The sequence below is a fragment of the Populus alba genome, chromosome 15 (genome assembly GCF_005239225.2).
Source record: "Populus alba chromosome 15, ASM523922v2, whole genome shotgun sequence".
NCBI lineage: Eukaryota > Viridiplantae > Streptophyta > Magnoliopsida > Malpighiales > Salicaceae > Populus > Populus alba.
This window is the reverse complement of record NC_133298.1, coordinates 7206080-7214993: the sequence shown is the minus strand read 5'-3', so window position 1 is coordinate 7214993 and position 8914 is coordinate 7206080. Positions and strand designations below refer to the sequence as shown.

Genomic DNA, 8914 nt, shown 5'->3' with positions numbered 1-8914 from the left:
ATTTAATTTTAATACCCGTAAAATTAATTGAAGTATATACAAACTGGTCCAGATATTAATATTAATCCAAAAGGAGCTGAAGTGTACAACAAGCTCGGAATTGGAGATTGAAGAAAATTAACTCAGTCTTCATTGTTGGATTCTTGACATAAAAACATGCCCAATAATTTGATCTAATAAGTGATGATCCATGTTAGGGCCATGAATCTTAACATGTCTGGATTTTCTTTAAAAAATCCTGTTTTCTTCTATATTACTTATTCTGGATTTAGTGATAGATTTCTGGTTGCATGAATACAAGAAGAATGAACATGATATGATCGATACGAGACGATGAGCTGAATTCGACAAACAATGGAGTGATGATCCCGGATTAGATTTTGAAGTACTCAATGAACTTGGAAAGTACTATTTTAAGGTTTTTATCATTCTCTCAGAAAGAACGTGAAAGCAACCAAGAAAAGAAAAGAAAAAACCTCTCTAAACATAAAGATTTACTAGACTGATGGCACTAGTTTTATTACCGGTTGGATTAATTTTTTTTTAATATATAAAAAAAATATATTTAAAAATTGCTATTATTTGTTTTCCAACACATCTGGTCATTGCAAGAAAAAACCTAACTATGTTGATGGGCCTTCAAGCTAAGGCTTTCATGTCTAATTTTGAATTTATTTTTAATATAGGGATAAATGTATTTTTTAAAAGAAAAAATACACATGTAGTGACGTGTCATAAAGCCCAAATTCAGATCATCCACTAATGCTTGAAAAATCAGGGCAAGCTTTATTTGTTAAAAAAACTCAATTTTTAAGTTATTTTCAACGCAAAAACACCTTACCAACACCATCAAAACACTCATAAACAAATATATAACTCAAAATACTTAAAAAAATGTCAAAAACATGAAATCAAACCAGGTTAGATTTATTTTTCTCGGTTTAGATATGTTTTTTCAATCAATATTGAGATTCTAAACAATCACCATCAAACCCCTCTCATTTCATAAAACTCGTGAACATAAAAAAATAATCTATTTTAGTGGTTAGAAATGGCTTGAGCAGTGATAAAAAATATTATAAATTTTTTTTTATACCAAAACTAATTTTTAAGGGATCTAAATTGTTTAATTTATGTTATTTTTAAGGTGTATGAATCTAAATGTATTTTTGAAAATTTTCTTTTCGATCCATCTACTTTCAATCCCAACCTTACCTATAAAAAAAAATGAAAAGCAATTTTTTTAATAGATTTATACTGCATTAAATATTTCCCTACGGCTATAATCGTGCTTTTTATTTCGAGGGTTTTTGGGAATTGACTAGCTTAGGTGTCTGCTATCCGTCATGTCAATTTCGCATGAGCTTCTTCCACATCAAATTCATGCATTAGTAATTGAAAACATTAATAAAGCAATGATTTTTATTTGTCGAGGTAGTATTAAATGATTTTCTTAATAAGTTCTAAATCAATCATTCTAATTGAGATTTTGGAGGAAATTGAAAGAGTTTTTACTATTTACAAAGATTAAAAAACAAGAATGTAACATTGAAAAGACCTATTAAATAATATTAAATAGTAGAAATAGTATGGGAAACCTCAACTCTCCAAAATCTCTCATGAATTATGATTGATTACCATGCGGATAGATTAATTCTAGTATATATAGCATGTGTTTCTGAGGATAATAAAGTATTAGCAAGAAACGGAAAGGCATATGTTTCACAACCATCCTTGTGTTCTATTTTAAGAAAATCGTGTTTTTAAAAAAATATTTTTTTATATATTTTTGAATTATTTTGATATATTGATTTTAAAATCGATTTTTTAAAAAAATATATATATTTTAATATATTTCAACATAAAAAATATTTTAAAAAACAACCACAATTACTCTTATATATTTATAATGTTACTAATGTTAAATTTGCAATAAAATTTGCAGTAAGTACTTAATAAAAAAATGACAGCTATGCAAGTAACACGTAAAAAGCTAGAAAGAAAGTAATGATGGTATGGGATGTATGAAGGCTAGGCTCCACAGCTAATGATAGCTGAGCAAGTTTATATGAAAACAAGATTACTATTAATTTACACAAGAAGGATAAGGTTTATGTGAATGAAAGAATGATATGTAAAATTCTATTTGTATGATTTACAACTCCTTCAGTCTTTTACCCTACCAAATTATTCTAAAAAATACACCTAAACAATATTTTAATCTTGCAAACAATATTTCAAAATAAAAAGTTATTTTAAAGCTTGGGTCAAAAACACAATTATTTTATTTTATTTTTTAAATTAAAAATTTTCAAATCTAACAAGAATTGGGTACAATATTTGTATAGATGAGCTTGGAATAATAACACATTTAGCAACATTAAGAATATGATCTTTATAATAAAAAAAATTCCTAATCCAAAAACCTAAATTAAAATTAGAAAAAGATATTGATGATGCAAATCAAAACAGAGAGGGTACATTGTTGGTTAAATCTGGGTCTAAAACTCTATGCTAGCCTTTGAAAGCAAAACGATGCCAAGGGATAAACAAAGACGCAAGCAGAAAAAAATTGAACTCAAGTTAAAAGATATTATAGCCCCCCTTACCTAGCTCCCGGATTAGTCAGGATCTAATAAATTTTTAGATACCAGAATTTAGAAGAAGAAAAAAATAGCCAGGTCAACCAATAATAAGCAAAACTGTAGCAGATTTCTATGGGAGAGGGAAATGAATAAAAAACGGAGGACATCAACTTCAATTATAGAAGTAATAACATGCAATTATATTTATCAAAGGGAGGAGCAAAAATCTTCCTTTATTCATTATAAACCTGCGTGGGTTTGGCTGAGAGAAAGAAGGAAACTATCAAGATTTTTCTTTTTTTGGTTGCACCGGATTATCAAGAATTTAAAAGCAGACAACAAAACAAACTTAACTTGTCCAAATTAATTTGCGAGACCCCTCTGCTTAAAAACATCAAGCATTGCAACACCAATTTTTGCAGGGGACTCTACAACAGTAACTCCAGCTTCCCTTAGGATCTTGATTTTGTCTTGCGCAGTCCCTTTTCCACCTGAGACAATAGCTGCACAAAAAGAGACCAAACATAAAGATGTTTTAACACCTTGAAGGCATTTCAGGGATTCCTGTACCAAATTGCAATCGCTCTCAAGGATTGTTAAATTCTACAGCAACATGACCACATATAGAGAGGGTAGTCAATACAAGGACACACGGGCACGAAACTCATAGAAAAGCAATCTATAAATATTCTCCAGCTACTAAACCTTAGCAGCATACAGCCATGAAGCAGTGATTTCAGAAGCACAATGTTAAGCTCATGCTCCGTACTGAAAATTTAACTCGTTCAAATTACAATAGTAATAATCAAGAGGTGTTTGAGCTCGACTTAGCGCTCACAAGTCATGTAGGGCAGTCCTGGAAACTTGAAAACGTACAGCGAGTAATCGCCTAGGGTTCTAGGGTTGATGTGGATGACATTGGGGATACATTTTCTCCCAGAAGGTATGGGGACAAAAACATGCTTGACTAGTAGATTCAAGGCTGATTTCAGACCACCTTCACTGAAACAAAGGTTTGATGCTATAAAGATAATTAACAGAGTATTTCTGAGTTACTCGAAAGTCATTTGTGCAAGCACCCTCCATCCCAAGTCCAAAATCCTGATTTCCTTCTATCTATATAGTTGCCAAGGCCACTTTTCATTCATCCCACACTCAATTTGGAAGTGTTTATGCAGAGAATCTGTATTTTTAATTTGATTTCACACACAATTAAACCCTTAACATTCCACTCAGCACTCACCCACCCTCCTCCACCAAAATCTCTTTTACTTAAAATTTACATGGTCCTTCCACCACCTCCCCAGCAAGATGAGCCATTTATCTTGCATATTTTAGGCTGCCCTGCTCCTACTTCAATCTATATGAATGTGTATATCCACATACATGCACACACAAATAGGCAAGCATAAAATTATATAAAGTGCACTACCAAAAACAATATACCTCCAGCATGTCCCATACGACGGCCTGGTGGTGCAGTAAGTCCAGCAATGAAGGCCACAACAGGCTTCTCAGTTCCACTTTCCTGTTAGAATGGATTCATTTGATCACATATAAACAGAAAACAAAGAAATGCTCCAGCAATGAGAACAATAATGCAGCAAGAGTCTTGTGAGGAACAAAAGATAAAGAAATAACATCTTATATACCCTACAATTTTTAATCAAACACTGACTTATCCAATATCCTCAATATTTTTTTTTTCAGATATTGAAGCAACCCCCCATGAGGTTTTGTGAAATTTGAGTTGCCATAAACTTCAAAGACTCAACACAGGCACATCTGAACAGAATCTGAATTGTTAACTATAATAAAATTGATTTAAAGATTAGTTACACAAATCACTAGCATTCTCTAAAACACATTATCAACAACCCAGTTGAATTAAAAAAATACAAATAATGAAATCAAACTAAAAAGAAATGTGGACAAGCAACAATCAAATCATCAATCAAAGAATGACGACTGAAACAATATCTTGGCTATTAGATTTTTTCTACCTCAGTTCTTTCAAAACAAAGCGACACTAAGAGATTTGTCTATCCTCCCCCTTAACAGAACCAAGGTTTTGCAGTAGTTTTTTTTTTTGCTGTAGTAAATAAAAAAAAACATTTCTTTAAATAAGAACGGAAGCCAATAAAGTACAGACCAGAAGACTCAAGTCTATGCACCCATAAGAATCTGAGTTTAGAGCATCCACCAAAAGTGCATAAATAACAATTGACATACTCAGAATAGTAAATCTGAAAGCTTATTTATATATTAAATTTAAGTCAGCCACAAAGAAGAACTCATAACATTTCATGCCCCCAGTAGATCCCATAATTCCCACCAATACTTCAAAAACAAAAAAAAAAAAAAAAAATATATATATATATATATATATATATGACACATAATTTACAGGGATTTACTTAAACCAATTATGAAATTGACTATATATACAAAATTTTGAGCTCAAACTGAAACTACTGACAGATGGGCAGCCATTACCTTTATTAATGCAGCAGCATCCTCTTCTGCAGTCCCTCCTATCTCCCCTATAAGAACGATACCTGAAATGCATAATGCAATTATAGTTCACATGTGTATCCTGTTTGTCCAATATCTACTGCAATTCTTTCTGGAACATCTATTGATATCAACAGAAATAAAGGAAAAACAGAGCAATAAAATGAAGAAAATAAAAAGAAGTGAAGAACATATTTATTAACCACCCCCATCCAAAATAAAATCCAGCTTAAGTAAACTGAAAGATGGTTTTGGAGAAACTCATTTATTAATCATGAGATAACTCATTCTTATAAGAAAATAAAAGGCAAAATACAGCTGCCATATAATTTTATCATAATACTGTATGTAAGAATTTGAAGCCACAAACAGACTGACAACATGGACAATTCAAAGTATCTATGTAGTGCATCAGCAAGGTTAACCAATGAATCCAGACCATGAGCTTTAAACCATCAATAGTAAAGCATACTCAATGACAAAGTTTATATGAACATTGAACATACAAGAGTTTGTGTATGTTTCTTTATGTGTGAAAATTCCTAGCAACAAATTCTGCAACATTCTTTTTTAACAAATAATTAAAACAAGCAGGCAAATATTTCTGAGAACAATTTACCTTCTGTTTGAGGATCTGCAAGAAACTTCTCTATGCAATCAACAAAGTTTGTTCCATTAAATGGATCTCCTCCTATACCAACACAAGTGGATTGTCCAAGGCCAACAGCAGTTGTTTGGAAAACCTGAAAAGTAAAAAAAAATTGTACCCATAAGGCTGAAAACAAATAAATTAAGATGTAAAGAAAAAAAAAAACCTCCTATTAAAGTCACAAAACACTCAATGATATCTATTAAAGTATGAAGCAGATGGGCATATAAAACTCCACTTTTCCTTGCATATTCAAGGAAGCAATTTGTATATTTCAAAGCTTACCTGGGGAACACAGAGAAAGAGACATTTTTTCACAGTAAATTAGGCCTTGCTCTTCAAACAATCAATTCAATAGCATCTTATCAACACATTATCAGCAGATCAAATCAGGCCTTACCGCTTCATAGGTCAAAGTTCCGGATCGAGAAACTATTCCAATACGACCAGGTTTATGGATGTAGCCAGGCATTATACCTATTTTACATTCTCCCGGTTTAATGATTCCAGGACAGTTTGGCCCAATCAACCGAGTTTTAGTTTGCCTGTTCAGAGCAGCCTTCACACGTACCTGAAATTAATAAACATCATCTCAAAATCACTTTCAGAAGAACAAAGAAAAAACAAAGCAAACATAATAACCGAGCCAGCCAGTAATCAACTACATATCGATCGGAACTCCAACCACAAAGCAGTATATTTACCAAAATTTAATTCATCAGGAAACCATTAATAAAACTAACAATACCAAAATATCAAATGACAAATAATATCATACCACTGAACATAATGCAATTTCACTTCCAAATTTAATCAATTTTATAAATAAACATTTTAAAAAAAGAATAATAAATTTTACCATATCATGTTGAGGGATTCCTTCAGTAATGCACACAACAAGATTCAACTCAGCTTCCATTGCCTCCATAATCGCTGCGGCAGCAAATGGCGGGGGAACATAGATAACCGAAGCATTAGCCTTCGTTTCAGCCTTTGCTTCTGCCACTGTGTTGAAAACTGGAAGCCCTAAGTGCTCCGTCCCTCCCTTCTTCGGCGTCACGCCTCCTACCTACTTCAGCGAACAATCAAACAAACCGCACTTCAAGAATCACACCCTCACAAATTTTGAACTTTTTTAGGAAACATAAAAACTAACAAATATGAAATTTTTTATACCATTTTAGTGCCGTATTCGATGGCTTGTTCGGTGTGGAAAGTGCCGTTTTTTCCAGTGATGCCTTGGCAAATCACGCGAGTGTTTTTGTCGACGAAAACCGCCGGAGGTGGTGGTGGAGCCGCTGCATAATGGCGAGTCTGAGCCGCCGACGACGGCGAGAGGTTGAGGAGAGAAGTGGTAGAGGAAGGCTTGCGTGATGCGATCGAGCCGAGTAGTTTCGCGACGGCTTGACGAGCCATCTAATTATTTTTTTCCTTGAAGAAAGAAGAGGCTTTGCTGACAGAAAGAAAGTTGGAAAGCAAATAAGAAAAGTTGGTCCCGATTCTCTTATTTTATTTTATTTAAAATTATTTTATTTCTCTGTTAAAAAAGTAATCATGTAATTAATAATTAATTTCATATATATATATATATATATATATATATATATAAACTTTTATAATTTTAATACGTTAATATTAAAAAAATATTATTTTAATATATTTTGAATTAAAAAATATTTTTACAGCATGCATAAAATCCAATTACTTTTGATAATTATTTAAGATTAACCTCACAATGATTAAAAGTTTAGGATTAATATTTATAAAAAATATTAAATTCTTTTAAATGCATAGTAAAATTTATATGGAGAGGCAATTTTAAAATTACTTAAAAAAAATATTTAGGATTGCTTGGGAGTGTGGTTGCGATTGTTTTTTAAAATATATTTTCGTGCTGAAATGTATCAAAATGATATATTTATTTATTTTTTAAAAAAAAATTATTTTTAAAATTATCGCATCAAAACAATTCAAAATATAAAAAATATTTTTTTTTTTAATATAAAAAATTTTAAATTTTTTAGAAATATAATTTACACCGCATTGCATTTCTAAACAATACCTTAATTAGTTGATATTCACAAACTACTTCAAAAATATCCTTATATATCGTTAAACCCCACACACACACACAAAAATTGTATAGGATTTTATTCCATTTTAATAGTTAGTGCATGGTTAATTTAATGCAAATACGAAGTGGTTTTAGAGAGATTTTAATTGATTAATTTTAACCCTTTTTTTTTTTTTTCTAGCAAGCTTACATGAGATAGAATTCCTTGTTATGTGTGTTTACATGAAAATATTTTGATATTTTTTTAAGAATTTTTATTTTCTTGCAAGCTTGCATGGTTTGAATAGTAATGATGAGGATAAGTTTTTTTTTTTTTTTTTCTTTATAATATGGTTTATAAAATCACATTTATTCATAATTAACGTTAACATGTTTATAAAATTAAGGAAAAAACGCATAAATATTGATTGTTTATGATCTCTTAATGAACCGTGTCTCCAAAATATTTTTGGAACCCTAAATTTTGGCTTACTAAAATAATTTTAGAGTTGTTTAGTATTATGATAGTGTTATTTTAAAAAAAAATATTAAGTATTAAAATAATATTTTTTTTTATTTTTAAAATTTATTTTTAATATTAGTATATCAAAATAATTTGAAAATATTAAAAAAAATTAATTAAAAATAAAAATTAAAATTAAAATTATAAAAAAAAATTAAAATATTTTTAAAATACAAAAACAAATATAATATTCGTATTTGGGCTATTACATCTAGTGTGCCTCTTGGGTTTATCATTATCTGTCATGAATGGAATCTTTTCTTCATATTCAAGACACCAATTTGCGCAAGTGGTTTTATCATTTATGGTTGAAACAATGTTTTGTGATTTTTTATGATTTTTTATGCTTTAAATTATTTTAATATGTTCATATTATAATTTTTAAAAATAAAAAAAATATTATTTGTATGTATTTTTAAATATAAATTTTTTTAAAAAATAATCATTACTACACACTTAAATATTATATAATAAATCTAGTTTCCACGGGATATAATTTTGTGAATAACAATTGAAGTCTCTATACATTTTCTCCTTCCATGATGAATGATTATAGACCAGAAATAAAATAAAAAATGGTTGTAAAAAGA

The 8914-nt window shown here is 30.2% G+C and overlaps 1 protein-coding gene and 1 non-coding gene across 2 annotated transcripts; both read right to left on the bottom strand.

The window, feature by feature from the left end:
• Window positions 1-2801: 2801 nt before the first annotated feature.
• Window positions 2802-7232, bottom strand: LOC118057254 (succinate--CoA ligase [ADP-forming] subunit alpha-2, mitochondrial). Its single transcript, XM_035069770.2, has 7 exons — window positions 6925-7232; window positions 6608-6817; window positions 6149-6319; window positions 5719-5842; window positions 5082-5143; window positions 4032-4113; window positions 2802-3088 (listed from the first exon to the last, which is right to left on the bottom strand). The coding sequence occupies exons 1-7, from the start codon at window positions 7162-7164 to the stop codon at window positions 2949-2951; spliced, it is 1029 nt and encodes a 342-aa protein (XP_034925661.1). The 5' UTR covers window positions 7165-7232; the 3' UTR covers window positions 2802-2948.
• Window positions 4511-4642, bottom strand: LOC118057306 (small nucleolar RNA snoR111). The gene has a single exon (XR_004688936.1). It is a non-coding gene; the product is annotated as a small nucleolar RNA snoR111 (small nucleolar RNA).
• Window positions 7233-8914: the final 1682 nt, after the last annotated feature.

Coding starts and splice junctions, on each gene's coding strand:
- LOC118057254 (XM_035069770.2), bottom strand. CDS start 7,164: ATGGCTCGTCAAGCCGTCGCGAAACTACTCGGCTCGATCGCATCACGC. Junction 5,843..6,148: donor GAACTTTGACCTATGAAGCG/GTAAGGCCTGAT, acceptor TTTACTTTTCAG/GTTTTCCAAACAACTGCTGT. Junction 5,144..5,718: donor TGCAGATCCTCAAACAGAAG/GTAAATTGTTCT, acceptor TATGCATTTCAG/GTATCGTTCTTATAGGGGAG.